This window comes from Ctenopharyngodon idella, chromosome 10, assembly GCF_019924925.1.
Source record: "Ctenopharyngodon idella isolate HZGC_01 chromosome 10, HZGC01, whole genome shotgun sequence".
In the NCBI taxonomy this organism is placed as follows: domain Eukaryota; kingdom Metazoa; phylum Chordata; class Actinopteri; order Cypriniformes; family Xenocyprididae; genus Ctenopharyngodon; species Ctenopharyngodon idella.
The window spans coordinates 2,942,710-2,968,183 of record NC_067229.1 but is presented as its reverse complement, the minus strand read 5'-3'; the positions used below and the strand labels follow the sequence as shown (position 1 = coordinate 2,968,183).

At 35.4% G+C, this 25,474-nt stretch overlaps 2 protein-coding genes and 1 long non-coding RNA gene across 12 annotated transcripts; 2 read left to right on the top strand and 1 right to left on the bottom strand.

Annotated features, from left to right (window-relative positions):
- Positions 1 to 122: 122 nt before the first annotated feature.
- Positions 123 to 9,157, top strand: matk (megakaryocyte-associated tyrosine kinase). Of its 9 annotated transcripts, none has more exons than XM_051907699.1 (13): positions 123 to 225; positions 1,059 to 1,112; positions 1,189 to 1,302; positions 1,757 to 1,872; positions 2,025 to 2,244; positions 3,793 to 3,886; positions 3,973 to 4,038; positions 5,128 to 5,227; positions 5,302 to 5,386; positions 5,487 to 5,560; positions 6,996 to 7,191; positions 7,388 to 7,474; positions 7,559 to 9,157. In XM_051907699.1, exons 2-13 carry the CDS (start codon positions 1,104 to 1,106, stop codon positions 7,733 to 7,735), a joined length of 1,338 nt encoding a protein of 445 aa, XP_051763659.1. In that variant the 5' UTR covers positions 123 to 225; positions 1,059 to 1,103; the 3' UTR covers positions 7,736 to 9,157. The 9 variants fall into 9 exon arrangements, with proteins under 9 accessions (XP_051763659.1, XP_051763658.1, XP_051763666.1 ...); XM_051907698.1 differs by having other exon boundaries at positions 136 to 225; positions 1,046 to 1,112; XM_051907703.1 differs by having other exon boundaries at positions 143 to 225; positions 1,046 to 1,112; positions 1,192 to 1,302.
- Positions 9,158 to 11,226: 2,069 nt separating this feature from the next.
- rx1 (retinal homeobox gene 1) lies at positions 11,227 to 25,034 on the top strand. 2 transcript variants are annotated; one of them, XM_051907716.1, is made up of 5 exons: positions 11,227 to 13,746; positions 18,121 to 18,342; positions 18,827 to 19,198; positions 22,411 to 22,661; positions 23,161 to 25,034. In XM_051907716.1, the coding sequence occupies exons 3-5, from the start codon at positions 18,904 to 18,906 to the stop codon at positions 23,605 to 23,607; spliced, it is 993 nt and encodes a 330-aa protein (XP_051763676.1). In that variant the 5' UTR covers positions 11,227 to 13,746; positions 18,121 to 18,342; positions 18,827 to 18,903; the 3' UTR covers positions 23,608 to 25,034. The 2 variants fall into 2 exon arrangements, with proteins under 2 accessions (XP_051763676.1, XP_051763678.1); XM_051907718.1 differs by lacking the exon at positions 11,227 to 13,746 and adding an exon at positions 16,802 to 16,879.
- LOC127520001 (uncharacterized) lies at positions 12,751 to 15,104 on the bottom strand. The gene is made up of 2 exons (XR_007931997.1): positions 14,957 to 15,104; positions 12,751 to 14,579 (listed from the first exon to the last, which is right to left on the bottom strand). It is a non-coding gene; the product is annotated as an uncharacterized LOC127520001 (long non-coding RNA).
- Positions 25,035 to 25,474: the final 440 nt, after the last annotated feature.

Here is a 25,474-nt window from a genome sequence, read left to right as displayed (position 1 = left end):
GTACACGGCTCGTCTGTGTGTGTTTTGGCTCGAGTTGAAGCGAGTTTTTTGCATTATATTTTTGCCATCATGTATGGTCATAAATGGGGTGGAAAAACACGTCAGAGCCGCGACATGCATATCAGGAGGAAGTGAGGGTGTGTAATAAGCCTCTGAGTGTATAACCGCTCACATGTACTACTGACACCAGCAACATTCTTGTGCCATCTAAACAAAGTCCTACTGGTGAGTGAAATGAAACTTAAGCATCAAGAATATCATTTAAGTTGGTTATAATTTTGTACAGCACTGTTACTGGTTTTAGAAATATTTCTTGACGTTTTTATGAAATATATTGTGTGCATTTATGTATTTTTATTTTAACTTCCTTTTGGCTTTTTAAAGTGGTCAATTCAGTTTAGATTTTTTAAACATGTTTTTTCTAGTTTTCTTTTGAGCATTTACATTGCATTTTTAGCTTTTTTCCATTATTATTTATACATTTTTAATGTTTCTTGATGTTTTGGGCCATTCTTTTTTGCAGCTAAGTGGTCTTTTTATGATTAATATATATTTTGGGACATTTTCACATCTTTATTGAGTATTTTAACCATTTTTAAACATCCATTTAATCATTTTAATTTAGTTTTTTAGCATTCAAGGTGTCACGCGGTGTTAAGTAGTTATTGTGTGTAGGCCTATTGTGGGTTTTTTTTTGTGTGTGGTTGTTTTGGGCCATTTTGATCACCTTATTGCTTTTTCTTTTGTTTTTGTTTTTTAAATGTGGTGAGACAAGTCTTTTATTAGTTTTTATTAATGTGTAATGATTTATAAGCAAAAAAAAACGTATTTTACTACCGTTTTTAATCACTTTTAATCAAATGTGTAAATGTATTATTCAATTTAAGTGTGCAACGAGTTTTGTAAATTAACTTTTGTGACATTTATACTTTTTTGCATTTTATTTTTGTGCCTGTGTGGTGTGAAATTCATTTTTAACATCTCGATACACTGCTGTAACATGATGAAAGTACGTCAGCGCCATCTTGTTCGCTTTTTACCTCAGTCTTCTCGAACAGATTCAAGTTCTGACGAGCTGCTGATCTTCGGTGCCCTGTAAAAACATGGCCATGGTAAGCGAGATTTTTGTTAAATGTTAGCCGACACCTCGATGTTCTCCCACCTCACGTCGGTCATTACTTTTTCTAGAAGAACTGGACGGCAGGTACGCAGTGCGTCGCCAAAAAAGAGCACTGCAAACCTAAAGCTGGGGAAATACCGTATCACAAAGGCGACATCTTGACTCTCGTGGGGCCTGGAACGGTAAAATAAGCAACTTTTTTCTATAATGTTTCAATAATCGATCTAATTCTATGAGAATATGGAAGTCTACACATAACGAGACCGACACCGAGGGGAATAAATCATTTTTAAAACTTTTCACGATAAAAACATTTACAGCCAATCAGAATCCACCTGACTTTAAAGAGCGCGAGCATTTAAAGAGGCAGGCGTCAAATGGCGCGCTTGATAAACAACTGTATTGACCGTTGGTGTGGACGCTAGTTCTTGGTGTTAAAGGGACAGTTCACCCAAAAATGAAAATTCTGTCTTCATTTACTCCCCCTCAAGTTGTTCCAAACCTAGTATGAATTTCTTTCTTCTGCTGAACACAAAAGAAGTTATTTTGAAGAATGTCGAATCCCCCCCAAACTATTGAAGTCAGTGGGGCCTATTAACTATCCCTTTACCAGACCTTTTCACTAAAATTTCACAGAGAAAAGGAGAATACAGAGCCAGACATAACACAACAGGAGACGAAGGGCTGGTTTCGGGTTCAAACTTCAGAGAAAGGGAAGCCCTCCGTATAGACCCAAAATTGAGCCTCATGCCGTAAGTGACCAACATCTGAATTACTATGAGAAACAAGCTCATAAAGTTATTGTTGTTATGCTACAAACAGAAAGGATGTGGTTGGTGTCAGCTGGGCTGAAAATAGGTTATGTACACCTCACAATGTCTTAAGCCTTCTCTGATCCTTGCAGATGGTTTCACGGCAAGATATCAGGACTGCAAGCCGTCTGCAAACTCAAGCCCATAGACGACGGGCTTTTCTTGGTGCGAGAGTCCGTTCGGCACCCCGGCGATTTTGTGCTGTGCGTCTGCTTTCACCAGAAGGTCTTCCAGTACCGGGTCATCTTCCAAAACAACAAACTGACCATCGACAACAAGGAGTTCTTCTACAACCTCATCGACATGATAGAGGTGCGTCAAGTGGCCATTTTTAGCCTGCATGTCTTCATTTATCTTGGTTTCCAGTGACACATCTGCGGTGATGGTGTCCTGTGGTTTTGAAGGGGAAACTACAACTAGGGCATTCGCCTGTGTTCATAGTCAGATGTTTTCAAGACTTTGGGGACTTTTTAAGGCTGTGTGATGTTGCATTTATTGTAATTGTTTATTATTATTATTATTATTGAGCCATTTTTTACATTTAAAATTGATTTTTTTGGTTTGCCAGTTTTCAGTTTTTTTCCCTTTAACTTTTTTTTTTTGCAGTTTATTATTTTTGGGCTATTTTTGATCAGATTATTATTATTTTTATTCATGTCTATTCATTATTTTTAAACAATTTTTTTTTTTTTAGGTCATTTTCAGTTTCGTTTCAGTTTTTTTTGGCCATTTACACCATTTATTTCCAAATTTTAGTTTTTCTGCAGTCAAAATGTCATGCGGTGTGAACAAATTAGTATTTCATATAATGTGCATATTAAGGTTTTTTTATTTTTTATTATTTTATTTAGGTTATTTTTGATCACCTTTTTAGCATTTTTTAAAGTCTTTTTTATTGAAAAATTCCTTTTTTTTTCCCCCAGTGATTTTTATTGTAGGCCTAATGTTTTATTTCAGTTTTATTTCGTTTTTATTCACACACATTTTTGGGATGTTTTTCACTTTTAACATGGGCGTTTTCCTTTTCACCATTTTAATCACCTTTTGTGGTGCGACAAATATTCAATATTCAAACATATTGAGTTTGTAACATTTTTTAGGCCATTTTTCCTTCTTTTTTTTGTTTTACTTTTTTTGAGTGGCAATGTGATGTTACATTTATTGTATTATTATTATTATTTTTTTTGTGGCTATTTTTTAACACCTTTTAGCTTTTACAAAGTAATTTTTATTGTAAAATTCCTCCTTTCCCAGTAATTTTTATTGTAATGTTTTATTTCAGGTTCTGTTTCATTTTTATTCACATACAGTTTTGGGATGTGTTTCACTTTCACATTTCATATCTTTTTTGGGGGGGGGACAAATTTTATAATAATAACAATTTGTATTATATTATTATATAATAATAATAATAATAATAATTTGTGGCGTGACAAATTATTATTATTATTATATAATATCTGAACGTATTGAATAACATTTATTTTTAGTCCATTTTTCCTTTTTTTTTTTTTTTTTTTTTGAGTGGCTATGTGATGTTGCATAATTTTTTTTGGCTATTTTTGATCACCTTTTAGGGTTTTTTTTTAAAGTAATTTTTATTGCAATGTTTTATTTCAGTTTTATTTCATTTTTATTCACATACATTTTTGGGATGTTTCACTATCTTTAATCACCTTTTGTGGTGTGACAAATTATTATTATATAATATTCGAACGTATTGAGTTTGTAGCATTTATTTTTAGGCCATTTTGTTGAGTGGCAATGTGGTGTTACATTAATGTTTTACTTTTTGAAACATGATTTAAAGGAAGTATTGCATCATACACTGATTTAACAATGCTGTGTTTGTTGTTGCAGTTTTACAGCAGAAATCAAGGCGCCATCGCTACTGTTCTGCTGAAGCCCAAGAAGAAGGAAGGAACTAAATCTGCCGAGACGAAGCTGTTGAAATGTAAGTGTTTATGCAATAGAGGTCCAAAAATCCTTGAAGATTGATTTCTAGTAGTTTAATGCAGGAAATCTCACTCTGTTTCACAGCCGGCTGGCTTCTGGATCTCTCAAAGCTGACGTTAGGAGAGGTCATTGGAGAGGGCGAGTTCGGGGGTACGCTTTTCTTCTGTATTTACACGTAGTTCTCTCAGAGAACCACTAGAGAGCAGCATTTGAACAAGACATGGGCTGGGATTGGAAATAGAGCACTAACACACTGCACACTAATTCTAAAACATAATATTTAAGTAGTATGTCCTGCAACAGTATTCTACGTTGTGTTGAAATCAGTGAGTGGCGTCCAGTTAGCATCTCAGGAATAAATATGGTTATTTTTTGTTTCCTAAATGTGATCAGTTTTGTGGAAAATGTTGCAATGCAGTGAGTCCAAAAAACATATTTGAGGTTGATTTTATTTACAGTACATTCATATACTAGAAATATAAAAATTATAAATATATAAAATAAATGTATAAATTACACTCTATAAACACCTTTTCAATATTTAATATTTATATGTACTTCATAATTTTAGATATAATTAAATATATATAAAATTGTAATTATTATTATTATTATTATATGTATGTGTGTGTGTGTGTGTGCGTGTGTGTGTGTATATACATATATATATATATAGTTAATTTAATTTAGATTTTTTTATTGTTTATAGTGTATATTGATTAATACTTGATAAGTTACATTAATGTATATGTATATATGTATTATACATTTAATATATCGTAAATGTATAAAAAATAATGTAATTTAAATTAAAAGTATTAATAAACATACAATGTTATATACACACACATACATACATACATATATACATATATATATATATATATATTGTATATACATATATATATATATATATAGTACATTGTATATTTATATTTATTAATACTAAATATTATAATATTAATATAATATTAATAATAAAAAATAATACAAAAAATAAAAAATATATATACACAGGATAAAGATTACATTTATAATAGATACATACATTTAAATTAATGTAATTTTTAATGCGTATATATATATATATATATATATATATATATATATATATATATATACACATACACATACACACACATGCAAATCATATAAACATGGTGGTTGAAAATGTATTTAGATGTCCTTGTTTTAGTTTTATCTGGCATAAAGAAGCTGACGCTCATGATGATATTTCAGCTGTGTTCGAGGGTGAATACGCAGGCCAGAGAGTCGCTGTGAAGAACATCAAATGTGACGTAACCGCTCAGGCCTTCCTCGAAGAGACATCGGTCATGACGTAAGAGCATTTCCTCGCCCCTCACCTCCTGTAGGTTTAAAATATGTACACGAATATAATATCCTCTTTTCCAGAAATCTCCATCATAAGAATATGGTGCAGTTATTAGGGGTGATTCTTCACAACGGACTTCACATCGTCACAGAGTTAATGACGAAGGTACAGCTGTGTTTGTGCGGTCAGAAGAATATCATTTGTCCACATTCAGTCCCGTAGTAAATAAGTACGTGTGTGTTCTGATGATAGTGTGTCGTCACAGGGGAATCTGGTGAATTTCCTCCGCACACGAGGACGTTTCGCCGTCAGTGCGACTCAGCTGCTGCGCTTCGCACTGTAAGAGGTCACATCAGTACACTAACTTCAGATAAAACATTTACATTGCCTTTCATTTTAATACAGTATATCAATGCAACCCTTAAATATAGAAAGATAAATGTCATATTTCACTCAAAATCAAGTGAAAGAAATAAGGAATTACATTCTGCATGAAGAAAATCAAAATGATATATATATATTTTAAACACATTTTTTCCTCAGTTCTCATCACCAAAATGCAAATATTATTTAATAGTACATTATTCTAAATGTAAGTATCATTGAGAAGAGATCACTGAAAATGATGAGATCAAGAATAATGTCCAGACACACGGGATTATTATTATTATTATTATTATTATCATCATTAATATTGTTTTGCAATACAGTAATTAGAATGATATTATTTGGGGGGAAAAGCCTTTATTTTACTATTTTTAGTATTATGGTAGTGAGAATTATTTTATTTTTACTTATTACTATTATTTTACTTATTAATATTATTTTGTTATTTTCCAATTTATTATTATTATTATATTAAGGTAAAGATAATTTTATTTATATCTTAAAACAATTGATAGCTTTTTGTGCTTTTTTTTTGGGATTATGTTAGTAAAAATTATTTTATTTTATTTATTTTCCATTTATTATTATTGTTGTTGTTTTTATTATTATTATTATTATTTTATATTAAGGTAAGGGGAATTTTATTTTTATCTTGAAACAATATATAGCCTTTTTTTATTTTGTGCTATTTTGGGGATTGTTAGTAAAAAATATTTTATTTTATTTATTTAAAATTGTTTTATTTTATTTATTTATTTTCCATTTATTATTATTATTATTATTATTATTATTGTTGTTGTTATTTTTATTATTATTATTATTATTATTATTATTTTGTATTAATGTATTGAGAATTGCCTTTATTTTCTTATTTTGTGCTATTTTTGGAATTATGGTAGTAAGAATTAAATTAATTATTATTATCAGTTATTAAAAATTATTAATTATATTATTTATTTTTCATTTATTATAGTTGTTTTTAATTTATAATAAGAATTTTATTTTTAAAAAGTGCTGTTTTTTGGTATTATGATATTAAGAATATTTTATTTTTATTAAAATAGGCTACATTTTATTATTTTGTATTAAGCTAATGAGAATTATTATATTTTTATTTAAAAAAAAGTACTTTATTTATTTTCCATTTTTTATTATTATTATTTTGTATTAATGTAAAGAGAATAGGCTTTATTTTCTTATTTCGTGCAATTTTTGGTATTATGGTAGTGAGAGTTATTTTTACTTGTTAAAAAAACCTTCATCTTATTATTTACATGCAATCCTCCCATAGTCTCATGTGATTTTTATGTAAAAACTTTAGAAATGAGCTCGGCATATTTGAGCATGTGAATCCGTGACGGAGGTTTTGTTTCTGTGTTTTTCTCAGAGATGTTTGTGAAGGTATGGAGCACCTGGAGTCAAAGAAGCTCCTGCACCGAGACCTCGCCGGCCGCAACATCCTCGTGTCGGAGGACGGCGTCGCCAAAATCAGCGATTTCGGTCTGGCCAAGGTCAGTTCAACGGCAACCGACAACTCAAAGTTACCCATCAAGTGGACGGCACCCGAAGCCCTGAAGAGCAAGGTGAGAGGAACTGGATGAAATATTGATGTCTGCAAAGTCCCTCCAGCAGGAGTAATTCTCTATATTAGTGTCACTGTTTCTGAATGTAAACAACAACAATGGAGAATATGAGTAAAATAATGAACATTCAAGCATGAAAACCTGTTCTAGTAGAGCTCACCTTTACACCTGAACTTGTTTTCCTCTATTCCTGTAGAAGTTCTCCACTCAGTCAGACGTGTGGAGTTATGGAGTGCTTCTGTGGGAGATCTTCTCCTTCGGCCGACAGCCGTATCCCAAGATGGTGCGTTTCTTTCCCTCTCACTATAAAGATATTTCGCCGTCACCTTCATTACAGTTTCATCATGTATTCTGGTTTCTGTGGCAGTCGGTGAGTGATGTGAGGGAGTACGTGGATCAGGGATACCGCATGGAGCCGCCGGACGAATGTCCCCCTGACGTCTACGCCATCATGATGTCCTGCTGGGAGATGGACCCCAAGAAGAGACCGTCCTTCCACAAACTCAGAGACAGACTGGAGAAAGAGCTGAGCAAACATTGTTGAGTGGATCTCCGGCAGGTTTTCACCATGTGTATAATGTAGATTTAATTTATTATTGATCACACTTTATATTTATGTGTCTATTTTGATTTAGTTTTTTTGATTGAGTGAGGGATTTCACCTCGAAATCATAAGATGAACTAAACTTTTGCAGTAAATCGAAGCCTATTTTAAGCCTTTTTTTCCCCATTGTATTTGCATGACAGTTAAAAACATTAAATCCGTCCTTGGAAGTTGTAGTTAATTATTCTCAAAAGTGGTTTCTATTACAGTAATATTACTGATTTAGTTTTTTATATTTTTTATTAATAGACTGTAATGCAGATTTTATTTGATTTAAAATAGTATAAAATAAATAGTACAGCAAATAATATAATGTGAATGCTTAAAAATATGTAATTATTTTACATATAAATTTAGTTATCAGAAGTAGTTCTGTAATATTGATTTAGGTTTTTATATTTTTTTTATTATTTTATAAATCATTTGAATTATTAATACACTGTAAAACAGACTAGATTACAGATTTTTATGATTTTATTTAATTTAAATCAGTATAAAGTAAAACAGTACGGCATTATGTGAATACATTACATAATTTAGTATTATCTTACATATAATTGATTTATTTTTTTATTTTTTGGTGGAAATGTTCTTAATTGTTCTGTTGATTGTTGGTTTTTAAAAATATGTAATTATTTTCACTTCTTAGAAGTGGTTCCTATTGCTCTAATATTTAGTTTTTTTTTAATATAAAGGTTTTTATATTTTTATTATTTTATACATTATTTGAATTATTAATACACTGTAAAAACAACTGTGTTTTTTATTATTTTATTTTATTTAAATCAGTATAAAGTAAAGCAGTACAGTAAATAATGCAAACAATCCCATTATGTAAAAACTTTATATAATTTACCATTATTTACATAAACATTTTGTTTGATTTTTTTTATTTATATTTTTTTTTTTTGTGGAAATGTTCTTAAATGTCATGAAAATAATGTCACAATGGTTTTAAAAATATGTTTTGGTTTTCAGTTAATTTTGGGGTGAAATATGACTCATGTCTGACAGGTTTTACCCAAGCAGTAAAATGTATTATTCCTACACTGTAAAAAATTATTTCCATGATTTATCACAACATTTTTTCATTTGTCAAATCAACTTCAATAACTAATGTGGTTCAGATAACATCATATTTTGAGTTTCTGTTGATTAAACCAATCGCCTTCGTTGGATTAACTCAAATTTTTAATTTTAATGAACTTTAAGGCAACTTAATTTAAGTTAAACCAACAATTCTTTTTTACAGTGTAGAAGATTTCAGTCCTCAATGAGGTCCTGTAGAAAAATGAATGTATATTCAATTCAGAAATGTATTTATTTATTCTAACAACAGTAATAAAGACATCAGGAAATGGATTTTTCTTAAGGACATCTTCTATTCCAATCTTTACAATGTTACAACAGCTTGTTTATTCGGGATTAGTGTTCGGATCTCGTTTAGTGCCGTAATTGTCCAGCAATGTGTCCAGAGACTCAGATTAATGCAGGAAATCTTTTATGGCGGTAAATTTTGCACAGGCACATTTTCTTTAGAAACTGTACAAATCCAGTTGATTTCGAGTGAAATGGCATGTCATGCCATTAATGACTCAAAGGCTCATGGGAAATGATTTTGCATGTGTTTTCACTGCATTGATTTTTATCCAGATTAGGGCCTTTTTGCATCTGTTGTCGATGAACGATGATTTCTGTCTGTAAACCCCGTGTTTATCTGTCACCCGTGAGACCGTCGGCAGATTGAATTTCCTCTTTATTCCGTTTTAAAATCCTCTAACAGGATGACGTGTAATTCTTAAAGATGATTTTAGAGGTCCTGCCCTGTGCCGAGGAGATGATGTCGTCGTTTATGTGAAAAGGGAGTTCAAGGTGCTTAAATCTGCTCTCATAACTTCAGATTTCGGCTCAGTCCTGCTCACACTATAAGAGGCTAGCATGTTTTACCACATCTGAGAAGCACTAACCAAACTTTCTGTGTAATCTAGAGAAACCATTGTGTTTTTCTTTTCTAAGGGTGATGAGTATTAGTCAGATGCACAAGGCAAACGGTTGGAAGATGACGCTGAGGTTTGCTGTTGATTTTACACATGTAGAAACTCTGTCACATGTTGCGTGAATCACAGTTTTGACTGTTGAACATCAACGCAGAAAAATAGCTTTTTTCCCCTTTGATTAAATCATAATTATGATATAAAAAGCCATAATTATGACATACTGTCAACTTTTTCTTATTTCAACTTTTTCTCATAATTTTAACTGTCATAACTTCTACTTTCTCTCATAACTATTTATGACTTAGTATTTAATTAATTGTCATATTGTCATTTATCATAATTATGACTCATACAGTAATCAACATTTGAAGTGGATCAAAAAGTTCAAGAAGAAGGTTTTGATCCACTTCAAATGTTGTAATTATGACTTGTAATCTCCTAATTATAGCTGTCGTCATTTTGACTGTCAGATCTTTATATCATTATTTCAACTTATTTTTTCGTTTCAACTTTCAAGTCAATTTCAACTTGTCATAATTTTAACTTTAATTGTCATAATTGTCTTATCTCATATTTATAACTTTTTGTCATGATTTCTACTGTCAATTTTTATATTGTAATTTCAACTTCTCATAGTTTCAACTTGTCATTTTAAACTTTATCAAATAATATTTTTTAATTTCAGATTAACTGTCATCATTTTCATATCATCATTTCAATTTTATCTCTTAATTTCAACTTTTTATCAATTTCAACTTCAATTTCTTCCTTTATCGCATACAACTCTCATAATTATGACTTTGTATGCCATAATTGTCTTCTCATAATTATGACTTGTGTCATAAATGTCTTATATGACTTAGTATGTCAATTTTTGACTTTTATCTTATAACTATGATTTTGACTGTCAATTTTTTTTAAATCATAATTTCAGTTTATCTCTTAATCTCAACTGTCAGTTTCATCTTGTCATAATTTTGGCTTTGTATGCCATAGTTTTTTTCATAATTGTGTTTTATGTGTCAAAATTGGACCTTAATATGTCAACTATGACTTTTTAATCACATAATTATAACTTTTTGTCCTAATTTCTACTTATTTAAATTTTCTATATCTCAATTTCAACTTATGTCATATTTTCAGCTTTATCTCATAAATATGTAATAAGTTTTGTCATAATTTGGACTTTTTCTCATTCAATGTCAATTTTAACTTGTCATAATTTTGACTTTAATTGTCATAATTGTCTTATCACATATTTATAACTTTTTGTCATAACTTCTACTGTCAGTTTTTTATATTATAATTTCAACTTCTCATAGTTTCAACTTGTCATAATTTCAACTTTATCACAACTTTTTTTTTTAATCTCAGATGAACTCATCGTTTTAACTGTCATTTTCATATCATAATTTCATTTTATCTCTTAATTTCAACTTTTTATCAATTTCAACTTCAACAATTTAATCATTTTGACTCTCTCATAATTATGAATTTGTATGCCATAATTATGATTTGTGTCATAAATGTGACTTAGATAAAAAGTCAAAATTGACATACTAAGTTTTTGACTGTCAATTTCATCTTGTCATAATTTTGACTTTGTATGCCATAGTCTTTTATGTGTCATAATTGTGACTTAGTATGTCAACTATGACTTTTTATCACATAATATAACTTTGTCATTATTTCTACTTTTTATTTTTTTTATATCATAATTTCAACTTATCTCAACTTAAACTTGTCATAATTTCAGCTTTATCTCATAAATATGTTATAATTTTTTTTTTTTTTATCTCATTCTCATAATAACTTGTCAATTTCATTTTTTTATCTCATAATTTTGACTTTGTCAATTTCGAATATGCAAAGTTGAACTTAACTTTAGCTCCATGTTTTTAGAAAGCTGTCTTATGCATATGCATATGGTCAAACGCGTCCATCTAGCGCATGTTCACATAAACGTGATGCAGTGGAATGAAAAAACAAGAGCGTTTGAGATTGTCAAATTATAAGGCAAGCATGACTATTACTGTTCATCTTACTAAAATATAAATTTTTGAGGTTTTCTAAGTAATAGTGAGACAGTATTCAGTGCAGAGGGAGGCTTTAAGAAAGCAAACATTAATAAATTGATCTAATTTAATCTTATTAAAGCAGCCACATCTGTGACTCTTGGCTGATGTTTCCCTCTGCTGGTATCCTCTAGTACTACACTGCAAAATATATGTTATTATGTGTGTGTATAAATGTATTTGAAAACAAACTCAACCTTAAAACACACCAGATGAATATCAGAAGGAGTAGTAAAGCCAAAAACAATTTTTCAGTGAATAATGATATATATTTGTCCCTCTTTCTCACATAAAGCTATATAGCTCACAAGTCAAATGAACTACTGTTATGATACTTCTGATACTCGGAATGACTTGAGGGTGAGTAAGTGATATCGTCTGTTTTAAGTGTTTGTCTATACATGCACCCTGCTTTAATCTCTCTCTCTCTCTCTCTCTGCAGTCATGGAAAGATTTGCCAAGTGATGTCAGAATGGGAGGAGCCTGTGGACCCTTATAGAATAAGGTGGGTGGAGAAGATCTGTTTGACTGACAGGTGAGGCATCAAATCAGCCGATTAAAGGTGTAAGTACGTCAGCGTCTCCCGAGGAATATCCGCTTTAACAATGTTAAGAGTATCAGATTAAGTGTTAAGGAGGAAAGTTTAACCTTGTTCTTCCTGGGCTGTGAAGAGGCTCTAGATAGCAGGAGCACGTAAACTGTCTTTTGATCCTGCAGGGTGAATTGAGGCCAAAAACACAAATTAAGGGCATGAAACAGTCACTGACACAGCAGAAACCTCTGAGATCTGTTAAAAAGACATTAATAATCAACAGTGTGTTACTAACAATTCAACATTTTTATATTTTCTAACAGTGTGTGACATTTACCTATGCGAACATTTTGATGTTTTTTTTAGCATGTCACTATGTGGTTGCTATGCATTTGCTAAGGTATTTTATTTTTAGCCTGTTGCTATACAATCACTAAGGTGTTCATGGTGTTTTTAGTATGTTACTATGCAGATCTGAGGAATCATTCATGTTTGGAGCACAGATGTCTGGACGAGTTACACAGCAAAAGTTAGTGCTTGGTGTGAAGGGTTTGATGAGATCACTAATATTAACTATAAGCACTGGTGATGCTTGACTTGGGTCACCGAGATTTCGCCAAGAAAACATATTTTGTTGATCCTGGAACAACATTCCTGGCTGAAAACATAGTCCTAACCTGAACTAACCTAAAATCAGAGAGAAATTATGTACTGTAGTAGAAGAAATATACTGTAAACTTGTCCCTCAAATCTGATTGGTTGATTGGAATGTTGTTCCAGGATCCAAAAAGATGTTGATCCAGGAACACGTTAGCCCTTGACTTGGCCACTAATTACAAAACCACCTACATAATAACTAGTTTAGCAATTTACACGTTTGACGCATCTAACAACACATTATGCAATTGACCGCTAGTAATTGCGTTGGTTTCAATCTGCAAAAGGTTAGAGAGTTAAGTTAATTTGATTAAATTAAACTGACACACATTTTAAGTCTCTCCCCCACAGGGGTCCCTGTCCCACTCGTGATCAACATGCATGTTTTTTGAGGGAACAAAGAGATTCATATTCATGTGAGAATCTGATGGAAACAACGATGGATTCCAGCGTAAGCCTCCATATGGTTGGTTAATCGCTGTACAGGTGAACTGTATACAGTCATGCATTTATTGGGTTGACAGAGGGGTCTTATGTGCTAATCTACAGATTACTAAAAGATGTCAGGAGAACAGGAACTTGAGGGAGGACATCACTGAGGGATAAACGCATGTCAGTCATTCTGAACAAGATGGGTTCATTTCGGGTCTTGGTACGGCTTTCGGTTTGGGACCAAATTTTGTTTTAAAGGTGCATTTTTTTCTATCTAGCACATATTAAAAGGATGTTAAAAGCATTTTGTTCTGCATTGAGTGGGTCGCCTAATGGAGAGCAGCCATCTTGAAATTACATAACTAGCCGAAAACCACTCACTTCATCCTGGTGACCCACATGTCAATAGAAATACATGGTAATAATTGCTAATAGTGCATTTCCACAGTGGCTTCAGTGACCAAAACACTCCAGGCCACTAGGTGTCAGTGTAAGTCCAATGCGACAGCTATATCACTAACTATCATTAGCATATTCTTTTAGCATATAGTATTTGCTTTCGCCGCTAAGTGTCTGTGTAAGACCAACGTGACTTATATCATTAACTGTGATTAGCATTTTCCGTTTCCATATCACTATCTGTCCATTAGCATTTGCTTTTGTTACACGAAACGTGTACGACAGCCAAATTTCTGCCTCTCATCTTTCTCACCTAATGGAGAGCAGACTTCTTGATCACGACTAGCTGAAAACCATCCTAGTGTCTCCCATGTCACTAGAAATACACTAATCATGCTAATAATTGCTAATAGTGCATTTCCACCGTGGCTTCAGTGACCAAAACACTCCAGGCCTCTAGGTGTCAGTGTAAGTCCAATGCGACAGCTATATCACTAACTATCATTAGCATTTTCTTTTAGCATATAGTATTTACTTTCACTGCTAAGTGTCTGTGTAAGTCCAAGGTGATTGTTATATCATTAACTGTGATTAGCATTTTCCATCAACATATCACTATCTGTTTAGTAGCATTTGCTTTCGTTACACGAAACGTGTACGACAGCCAAATTTCTGCCTCTCATCTTTCTCACCTAATGGAGAGCAGACTTCTTGATCACGACTAGCTGAAAACCATCCTAGTGTCTCCCATGTCACTAGAAATACACTAATCATGCTAATAATTGTTAATAGTGCATTTCGCAGTGGCTTCAGTTACCAAAATCTCCAGGTCACTAGGTGTCAGTGTAAATCCAAGGTGACCGTTATATCGCTAACTATCATTAGCATTTTCCTTTAGCATATAGCATTTGCTTTCACTGCTAAGTGTCTGTGTAAGTCCAAGGTGATTGTTATATCATTAACTGTGATTAGCATTTTCCATCAACATATCACTATCTGTTTAGTAGCATTTGCTTTCGTTACACGAAACGTGTACGACAGCCAAATTTCTGCCTTTCATCTTTCTCACCTAATGGAGAGCAGACTTCTTGATCACGACTAGCCGAAAACCACTCTCTAGGAAAACCATCCTAGTGTTCTCCATGTCACTAGAAATACACTAATCATGCTAATAATTGTTAATAGTGCATTTCGCAGTGGCTTCAGTTACCAAAATCTCCAGGTCACTAGGTGTCAGTGTAAGTCCAAGGCAGCAGTTATATAGTTAATTATGCATTAGCATATAGCATTTGCTTTCACCGTTATGTGTCAATGTATGTCCAAGATGACTGTTATATTGTTAACTATACATTAGCATTTTTCTTTAGCATATAGCATTTACTTTCACCACTATGTGTCAGTGTAAGTCCAAGGCAATTGTTATATTGATAACTATCCATTAACATTTCCCATTAGCATATAGCATTTGCTTTCACCGCTAGGTGTCATTCCAAGCTGACTTTTATATCGTTAACTATGATTAGCATTTTCCATAAGCATATCGCTATCTGTCCATTAGCATTTGCTTTTGTTACACGAAACGCGTACAGCAGCCAACTTTCTGCCTCTCGTCTTTTTCACCTAATGGAGAGCAGACATCTTGAGATCAAATGACTAGCCAAAAACCACACCTTTTCTGACTCCTGTGTCACTAGAAGTACACTAATAGTTGCTAATAGTGCATTTTGGCTATAGCATCAATAACCAAAAAAACTCTGGGCCGTTAGGTGTTAATGTAAGTCCAAGGCAAAAGCTACATCACTAACAGTCCATTAGCATTCACATTCATCTCACTGAATCTCATTTATGGGTCAGGTTTGTACATCTAATGCCCATTAAATAAAGTTTTGTGGATTTAGTCCACAAAGTCTGATAGCTAGCCTTTTGATGTTAGCATCTATAGCTAGTGTGCTCATCAAAGCTGGCAAGATGTAACAAATCAAATTTAAAATCTCAGTGAGTCCTGCTGTTTGCCTGGGCACACAAATGTTTTGTTTAATAAAGTCTGGATCAATCCTACAAATTAGCAATAGCAAGTCATGCTAAAAGCTGGGATAAACCAAAGGTCATTATATAATTAAAAACAACGCAAAAACTGCTCGTCAAGCAAATTCATGTGATCTAATTTTGGAAATATCTTAAGGATTCACCAAATCCATTTCACTCATAATTATCATGAGCTAGTTGTACTGTTGATGAGCTGAATTGCGTGAAATGCTTTTGTTACACAAAATGTTGTGTACAACTTTCTGCCTCTCGTCTTTCTCCTTGCTTCCCCCCGGTGAGCTGACACAGCTCCTCTGCGTTAGCTGCTTTGTGTCTAATAGGATCAGAGGGCTTTACGTTGTCATCTGATAAACCTAATCCTCTTGATAGCTGCGCTGCACCTTCTGAGCCAATTTGTACTCAATTAGCGTAATGAGGAAACAAGCGCAGAGCTTCAGGAACTACATCAGCTTGATCGAATAATTGCACTGTCTCTTGCCCAATCCCATCAAACATCAAACCGAGAACTCGAATCGTTGATGACTCTATGACCAGACTGATAGTGTGGATCAGTGGTTCTCAACTGGTTTTGCTTGACATTCCCCAACACTCCACCACAATTGTTTATTGTACAAAATTGAATTCTGACATATTTATTCTCTTGGCCCATTGGGGTTGGTTTTAATGCAATTTGACTGTCAAGAGGCATTTCCTCAACCTGTCCATGTTTGACTAGCTTCTACAAAGTAAAACTGAATTGCTCTAAAATACTCAAGAGTTTGATTGGACGCATTGCCTCTGATGTCAAAAAAATATATCAGAAGATAAATGGCAATAAGTAGAAGGATCGGAGGATGTATGGATGGACATATTCCCATTCCTTTCTAGGAACTCAGGGATCAACAGGGATCTTGTGCACGTGAGCAGCAGCTGTTTGGCCTATACGGTCAAACTCCAAGCTTTCCAGGTATTTTCTATCTCCGACCTTTCGCTAGTTCTGATCACTAAATTGTCCTTCGAGGATTGCGTCTTGCTTACGAGACTTAGACATTTATCTGGCAACATGTACGCAAACATATGGTTAAAGTCAATCTTAGCTTGAGGCCTTACATTCGTCTTTTCATAACATTTGGTCGATCCGAGGTTTTTTGTATTTCAGTGAGATCCATGAGGTATTTGCAGTCCATTCACCAAAATTTAGACCATTTCTTTATCATTTATGGCTCATCCCAGTTTGGCACAGTATGAGATGCACTAACACTGACCCAAAACAAATGCAGGGATTGAGTTTCTTCAAAGTATCTTAAGACTTCATTGAGGTCAGAGCAAATCTTCAGTCTTCAGCCTCATTGGAGGTGTTGCTGATCAACCTCAATTAGCCAATCAAGGATTTGGACTTCTTCCAATTATTGAGTCCAACATACAAAATGAGATTTTAAAGAATAGTGTCTAAAAACCATTAAATATACAGTAGAAACACTGATCTGACCATATGAAACTTTATATGGTCAGATAAGTGTTTCTACTCTATATTTAATTGAAATTATTGCTTGGGTTGTGTAAATATTCCAAAATAGCATAGTGCTGTGTCAGAATTTAAGCAAAAAGATCATTTTCATGGCTTCATTTGAACGCGGTCAAGTTAATCTTGTTCCGAGGTCATTTCTCTCAATAAGCACCGATCACTCATGAGTTTGCCTGAGTTAACTCTTTAATGAGTTGTTAAATGAGTCTGCGCTCATGTCATTTACTTTAATTACTTGGCTAATTATTCCTGACGTGATAGTATTGAGTATTTACTGTAATACCTGCTGTGAAGCGTGCAGTTTACACAACGATCCAACACACGATCTATGTCTGATGTAATAATCTAAATATAATATTTTGTACATTTTATAATAATTTAAATTGTATTAGTATTTGATGCTATAATTCAACAATATTTAATAAAGCGTTCCAGTGAACAATCAAATTGATACTACAGGCCTCAGATAAAACTTTCAGTTCATCCTTTTGTCTCTAAAACAATTGAAATTTGTAAGGGGAAGGAGAAACGGCTTCATTAGTGTCGCCCCCCTCCTGTGGGGTGAATTCAAGCTCCATTTAGAGCAATTACTTGAGCAGAAACCGTCTGTCAATCATTCTTAAGGGGGAAGAGTCCCAATTAATGAGCTCCTGTAATCCCTTGCTATTATTTCCCTTCTGAAGAGACACCCACACACACCAGCTCTCTGTCCAGCGGAATCCACTGGAGAACTTCTGTGCATTCGTATGATTTCATGTTTAAAGTGAGAGCGATCGGGGTCGGTTGGGACGTACAGTAGCAGGCGGAGGCGTGCTGATCACCCGCATGTGACCCGCTGCAGGGAGGAACAGGTGGATGCTGGTCAGACCGGAGACGGAGAACGCAGGGAACATCTCGCGTCAGAGGTATGTCCTGTACTGCGGTCACTGGGGAAACTTTCTTCCAAAACAATGTCTAGAAATTTTTGACTTGAATTATATGACATTTTTAGGTTTTGATAATAGAATATAACGTTTTGCTGTTTTAAAGATATAAGCTATGATACCCACATGTACATACATTACAATAAATATTTAATACATATAATTCTATAATACATTTATTTAATAATTTAATTTGAATGAAAAATATGAATTTTGCATTTATCAGATTATCAATATATTATAAACAAATATAAATGTTGTTAAAAAAAGTCATGTGCCATTATGTGAATGCAGATATTAAAGTATATTGTGTTGTTGTATGCTGTGATATATATATATATATATATATATATATATATATATATGCATCAGACTACACTAATAAACTAATATTAATGAAGAAATTGACCTGAAATGCCTTTAGTGCACTTGTTGATTTTCATCTCTTTTTGATGTGTCCAACAAGGTAAAACCTGTCCATATCGGATTCCTCCATAAGAACAAGTGCTTTTATCAGTTGGACGGTCTCATCCCAGCATTCGAATGCATTTGTCACTGGACACCATGAACATGGTGGATGACAGCTGTCTTTCGCCCAGCAACTTCCACGAAATGGTCAAAGCAGGGGGCGCGGCGGTGGGCACCCGTGTCCACAGCATAGATGTCATCCTGGGGTTCAACAAGGACCAGGATCCTTTGCTCAACCCTGGAGGCAATGCTGTAGCACACAAAGTTGGAGGGGATGGTCTTGGAGATCCAGGGAAGCAGGACCAGCGGGCACATCCTTACGGACACCTGCCACCCCTCAGAGACAGCTCGGAGCAACCTGTGTTTCACGGTGAGTCCTTCATGGATGAAACTAGTGTTGTTGAGCCATAAATCAGAATTTCAAAGTGTTATTGCCAAGTATGTTTACACATACAAGAATTTTGTCTTGGTGTCAGAAGCTTCCACAGTATGACAGCGACAAGACAGATAATAAAAATAGAATAAAAAATAGACATACATATGTACAGATATGTCATATACAAATGCAACGGAATGTAAATAAGAGGTATGGTGTGCTAAATAAATTTGAGTATAAGTAGCATTGTTTATTGCCCACTGGGGGCATTTAACTGTTCATGAGGTAGATGCCCTGAGGAAAGAAACGTTTCTTGTGCCTGGTTGTTCTGGTGTTCAGTGCTCTGTAGTGCCGACCAGACGGCAGAAGTTCAAACAGAATGTGGCCTGGATGCGAGGGGTCCAGAATGATTTTGCCAGCTCCTTTACTCACTCTGGATGAGTACAGTTCTTGGAGAGTGGGGAGGCTTGTACCAGTGATTGATTCAGTAGTCCAGGCTATCAGCTGTAGTCTTCTAAGTTCTGATTTGGTAGTTGAGCCGAACCAGACCAGTTACAGAAGTGCAGAGCACAAACTCAATGACTGCAGAGTAGAACTGTGTTAAACTTCCTCAACTGGCGAAGTAAGTACAGCCTCTGCTGGGCCTTTTTGACAATGAAGGAGTGTTTATTGCATCATAAATGGTGTTTATTGCATCATACATCAAGTGCAATTACTCCCTAACTCTCTTCATGTGATGGTTAGTACATTAAGTACACTGACACAAACCAAGTCCCTCCCGTAGATGTCAAGGTGAGACTAGCAATGCGCCAGGGCATTATCATCAAACGTCACTTTAAGAAACCTAAACGAATGTATGACATCTTTTTACGTAACTTACAAAACAAATGGCAAGGTTATCTAGATGCTTTCTGTTACCATGTCATCTGTAGTTTCCATTAATGCTATGGACTGTAGAAAGATGGAGACACTATAGACTCATAGACACCCTGAAGGATATGCCTTTGGCTTAGAAGTTGTTATTTCATAGTGCAGGAGAAATAAAGGTAAAAGATTGTTTGGCATGTAATAATTTGGTTTTAGAAGAATCTTATGAGATTGAGATCTCCTTTGATCACCGATTGCTTAACGAGAAGCAGTTGTCCACTTGTCATGCATTCAATCTCTTGCAATATTAGAGAGATCTTGTTTTTTATGGGTCATTTCTGTCTGTGGTAAAATACCAGACTGAATTGAGTCCAAATATGACAGAGCCTTCACATTTTCACGTTACAAGGCCCTGAAAATCATTTGACAGGGGGGCTCATCACTGGTTCTCATCCCCTTGTGGAATTCCCATAATCTTCTTCTATCTTAAACAAGATTGCACAACTGTGCATGCCGACATAATCATTTTTCCATTCTGCGCCAATTTTTTTTTTCCGTTGGGCTCATAATCCATCATGCTTCTTAGTCCTGTGATGAGAGAATATCTCGCATGACCTAGAGTTGACTTGTCTGTTATTGTGACTCAGAAAGGACAAGATCCTTTTGAATAGTTTGAGCCTTTGAGATTGATTGTCCTCATTTGACACGAGTTGCCAGCAAGTCTGAGTGTTTTTATAGGGCTGTCTTAAATCTGACAGGCAGTGTGGTGATCCTTGAACCAGGATTGACCCACTACCATTGTGTGAGTTCAGTCTATTGCCTGTTAATGATGCTAGCTCCACTAACCCAGAACGCTTGTTCTTGCCTGATAATTAAACCCTGTCCTTCTAATGTTGCCAAAGTGAGTTGTGTTTTTATGCTTTGTTTTCGTGTAATCAATGTTTAAGGAGTGTTAAACACTCTAGCTGACCTAAATTGAGATATTGTGCATTTTATGTCCACTACGGGGAAGTGTATTCAGGCAGTCAGAAAGGCTACGTTCATTAGCATACACTTTTCCCAAAGTGTGAACTTACTGTGCACTGATTGCAAGGACAGTCACCCTGGGAAGCTTAAACCTGCGGTTAAGTGTCCTACTCAAGGACACAATGATGAGAGAGGGTCTTTTCACTGTCCAGTTCATTGGTTGATCTTATCTGGGATTAAACCTGTAGCATTTGAGAACTGAAACAACTGTCAGTCATGCATTACAAAAAAAAACAAAAAAAAAAAACACTTCCATATTTGTGTTTTTTAAATATTTTGGCCAATTTAATTTGTGCTTGCATCTAACAAATAAGAGTGTAGTGCTATTTATCATTGTTTAACACCTTTTTAAATCCATTTCTAGATTTCTGCAGATTTTCAGCACTGAACATGTGAATAAAAGTCTGCAGATTCCATCTTGGGGCACATCTGTAACTAACGCTGCCTTTACGTGCTCTCGGAAGTATTGTAAATACGAGTTTCCTTGGTAAAAACTGCACATCCCATTTCGAAACTTGAATGTGAATGCAGCATTAAACATTGCTAGCATTATGCACTACTAGCTGAGCTACCTGATTCCATCGCCAATGTAATGTTCACAGCTTACACTATTTGGCTTGCATGTACACAGTAACATTGCAGCTATAGCTAATGTTCACTTGTTTAGTCAGCATGTGTTCTGACATCACCAACTTAGAGAGTATATCAACAACATCTCGTGAGGCAATGAGTGCAGTAGACAAATTCACCTGCCCTGATCAGATTTTTCTGGAATTAAGTGAATTAGCTTTCCAACTGCCAATGTGCTTCTCCAGTTCACCAAGATAAAGCTTTTCCTAGAAACGCGACCTTATGCTGAGGACATGGGGTAGAATCAAACGAAGCCCTTAGGTAGATTAGGGCCTGGTCTATGGGGAAACTATCAGGGGAATTAACAGGCTACATCTGTTCTACTTGGATTACAGGATGGGAAACACTCAGTGAAAGCCATGCCTACCATCGGTGACAATAAAACTGCTCTAGTCCAAGTCTGCGTATTACAAGAGCTTTTGGCCAGGAGTATTATGGGATTAGGATCTCAGTTTTGGAAACACCATATTAGTAATGAATTTACATGTAGTCACCATCCATAAATAACATATCATATTAGTCATTTTGTCACTACTTAATTTTATTGCAATGGGAAATTGCTCCAGTGGGAATGTTTCTTGCAATAAGTTTGTAGTGCAATTCTGTCAGAACATCATGTGAAAGTCTGTCTAACGTGGACTGTCAAGTCATGTCTTTTGTTCTTGTGTCACCTGTGGCTTTAGATGCTGATATATTCTCCAACAAGTGTGATGGAGAGTTGAGTGACCTGCGGAAGTCCATCGAGAGTGACAGCAAGTCTCCAGACTCTGCTGACGGGGAGCAGCCCAAGAAAAAGCACAGGCGCAACCGCACCACTTTCACTACCTACCAGCTCCACGAGCTTGAGCGAGCCTTCGAGAAATCCCACTACCCTGACGTTTACAGTCGAGAGGAGCTAGCCATGAAAGTCAACCTTCCTGAAGTTCGAGTTCAGGTGTGTTTGAATCATTTTGTGAAATTAAAAGGATCAGTTTCAGAGGAGACTATACCATGTCACTAGTATAAGTTGGCGTTTTGGAAACTGATATGCGTTTCCGCATGAGATGTTTGTGTTCTAGTTTATCCTCACCTACTTGCTCAACCACAGTCTTGCTGACCAGCTTGCTTTAACTTCTAAACTAGCAAGGCCACATTAGTTGATCACTTTAAACAACAAGAACCAGCTTATCCTGCAAGACCATCATGGTCAAGCAGCTTCATTTGAAAGACCAAGCTGCAAAACAACACTAACCAACATTCATGCTGTTCTCAGCTGGTCTGTTTAGTAGTGTTTCTAAACATGATTCATGGGTTAAATCGGACTTTAGTTGTTTCCCAGTAAGTCTGGGAAACAAATCGTCTTACTGCACATATGCTTTTTTTGTGGAACACCATCTTATTGGCATTGGACTGCCATAACAAATTGATTATTTAAAGTCTATGTGTTTGTCCAGGTTTGGTTCCAGAATCGCAGAGCCAAATGGAGGCGACAGGAGAAAATAGATGCCAGCACCATGAAGCTCCATGACTCCCCCATGCTCTCCTTCAACCGCCCGCCTATGCACACCACCGTGGGGCCCATGAACAACTCGCTGCCCCTTGACCCTTGGCTGACATCCCCTCTATCCAGTGCCACTACAGTACAGAGCATCCCAGGGTTCATGGGTCCTACACAAGGATTGCAAACAGGCTATCCAAGTCATGGTTTCCTTAGCCCACCCCAAACCTTGGCCCAAAGCATGCAGCCCATGGCACCACCTCCATACCAATGCCCTCCTCACTTCACCGACAAATATCCTCTGGAGGACGTAGATCAGCGTAGTTCAAGCATCGCCGCTCTGAGGATGAAAGCTAAGGAACACATCCAGTCCATGGACAAAACCTGGCAAACCATGTGCTAAGATAGGGTACATCTCTCTTTGACTGTGGGCTTTCATGTTTCTTGGTTACTAATTGGTACTGAAGGCTAATCAAGAACCATGGTACTGGATGGTTATCTTGTTCTCCAGTTCAGAAAATGTTGGGGCACCGAAATGGCGCTAACTGAATTGTGTGCCATTTATTTATTTTTTGCAACTGGATGTAAAAAAAAAAGCTTCCAAGAAAACCAGCAGCTGTTGAATCTGACTAAAGATTTTGCTTAGCATTTCTGTTCCATATATGTATTTTTTAGGCACACATTGGCATGTTGTCTAACTGTCCTAACAAGTTTAATTGGTTTCGAAATGGTTTCTAGAACCAGAGTTACTGAAATGTGAATGAGACATGACCTCTGTCTACAAATTCACACTTCCTCCTTAAGGACTGGTCCAGATGTTTTGGGTTGACATAGAAGATAAATATGGTCAGTGGTCGGAAAAGACCTCTTACACAGGCAGCTGATTTCATTTATAGCAATCCCTCATTCTGATCACAAAGGCAGGGACAGGGGACAGAAATGATTGGTTTGGGGGAGACATTTGTATGCCTCAGTGTTCATTAGAGGCAAAAGCATATTGGCAGACCCATCTTCTGTACGTGCAGAAGAGCAGAAGGGGAAACTATCTGCCGTCACCCCACCATGACTCCCCCTTTGTTTGGGCCAGCTGATCCAAGTCCGATCTTTGTTTTCACTTTTTTAGAAGGAAAGACAGTCAGACACTGTCACTCTAAGACACCAATCAAAATGATTTTTAGATAAAACACCATCAATGTGCTTTAAGGGTCATTTTATGATTACTAAGAGAATAATTTACCATAAAAACAGACCTGCTTCAAAGGACCACAATTTTGATGTCATGTCCTCTAAACACGCAAGTGGAATTCGCTGCTTATTTTTGAAAGGAAACTCACTCAGTTCATGTTGCCAGAGTTTTTGTAGCAATAAATTTTGTAGTTGTGTTTGACTAATAAAGTTCTGGATAACAAGATATTGACTCCCGTGAGGAAGAGTCTTAAACTTTTGGGATGAATGAATTATTCAATTGAACAAAGTATGCTCACTAATAATGTTTTAAGTTTAGTTGTGTAGAGATATTGAAGAGTGTATAGATGTTATAAAATATATACAGTTGATTTAACTGTATAATTCGGTTGTTTTTTGTTGTTTCTAACAGTTCTGTTATGGGGCAATCTATGATGTTTTGGTAACTTGCACAGTTCGAACAATTGAAAAGCCAAAGTTAGACAGCGATATGACAATCATGGGTAGTTAATATGACTGTGGGTGTGTGTATGATGTTATTTCTGATGTTTGTAATGTTTCATTGATGTTTTCACAATTACCTTTTGAACAGAGCAATGAATGTTCACAAATGTTCTTCAGAATAAACAAATCTAGTTTCTCAGAGCTTTGCTGTTGATTCATCCATTCTTAGAAGGGTTGTTTAGAAGTCCATGTGGTTGAACTATAGGAAAGACTGTCTATTTCATTGCCCCCTCCTGTCTCTGTTTCTCCTGACCGGTGGCACCAAGCCAGCCTGTTAGGAAGATGAGGTTCCAGTCAATCAGCCTGGCCCGGGAGGGGGTATTGGCCCCAGGGTCCGCTGTTCCTTAATTGCCTCCTGACGCTGCTGTACAGGCACATGTTCAGAGTGCCTGGTGCTCGGCTGTATTCATGATGTGTAAGCAATGCTCTTGGACAGATGGGACACTACAGGGGCCATCTGGGGCCCCAAAAAAACATGTGCTGGGAAAAGAGCAAAAGTGGTGGGAACATGTGTTCTTTCCTGTTGTACAGTTTCACATGATGTTTACCACAGTCCAGAATGGGTGGACTTCACTTTCTTT

Excerpts from the sequence above, each read along its gene's own strand:
- matk (XM_051907699.1), top strand. Across the intron at positions 5,561-6,995 it reads CAGCTGCTGCGCTTCGCACT|AGATGTTTGTGAAGGTATGG; the intron begins GTAAGAGGTCAC and ends TGTTTTTCTCAG. Across the intron at positions 7,192-7,387 it reads CCGAAGCCCTGAAGAGCAAG|AAGTTCTCCACTCAGTCAGA; the intron begins GTGAGAGGAACT and ends CTATTCCTGTAG.
- rx1 (XM_051907716.1), top strand. The coding sequence starts at position 18,904 with ATGCATTTGTCACTGGACACCATGAACATGGTGGATGACAGCTGTCTT. Across the intron at positions 19,199-22,410 it reads GGAGCAACCTGTGTTTCACG|ATGCTGATATATTCTCCAAC; the intron begins GTGAGTCCTTCA and ends CTGTGGCTTTAG. Across the intron at positions 22,662-23,160 it reads TTCCTGAAGTTCGAGTTCAG|GTTTGGTTCCAGAATCGCAG; the intron begins GTGTGTTTGAAT and ends GTGTTTGTCCAG.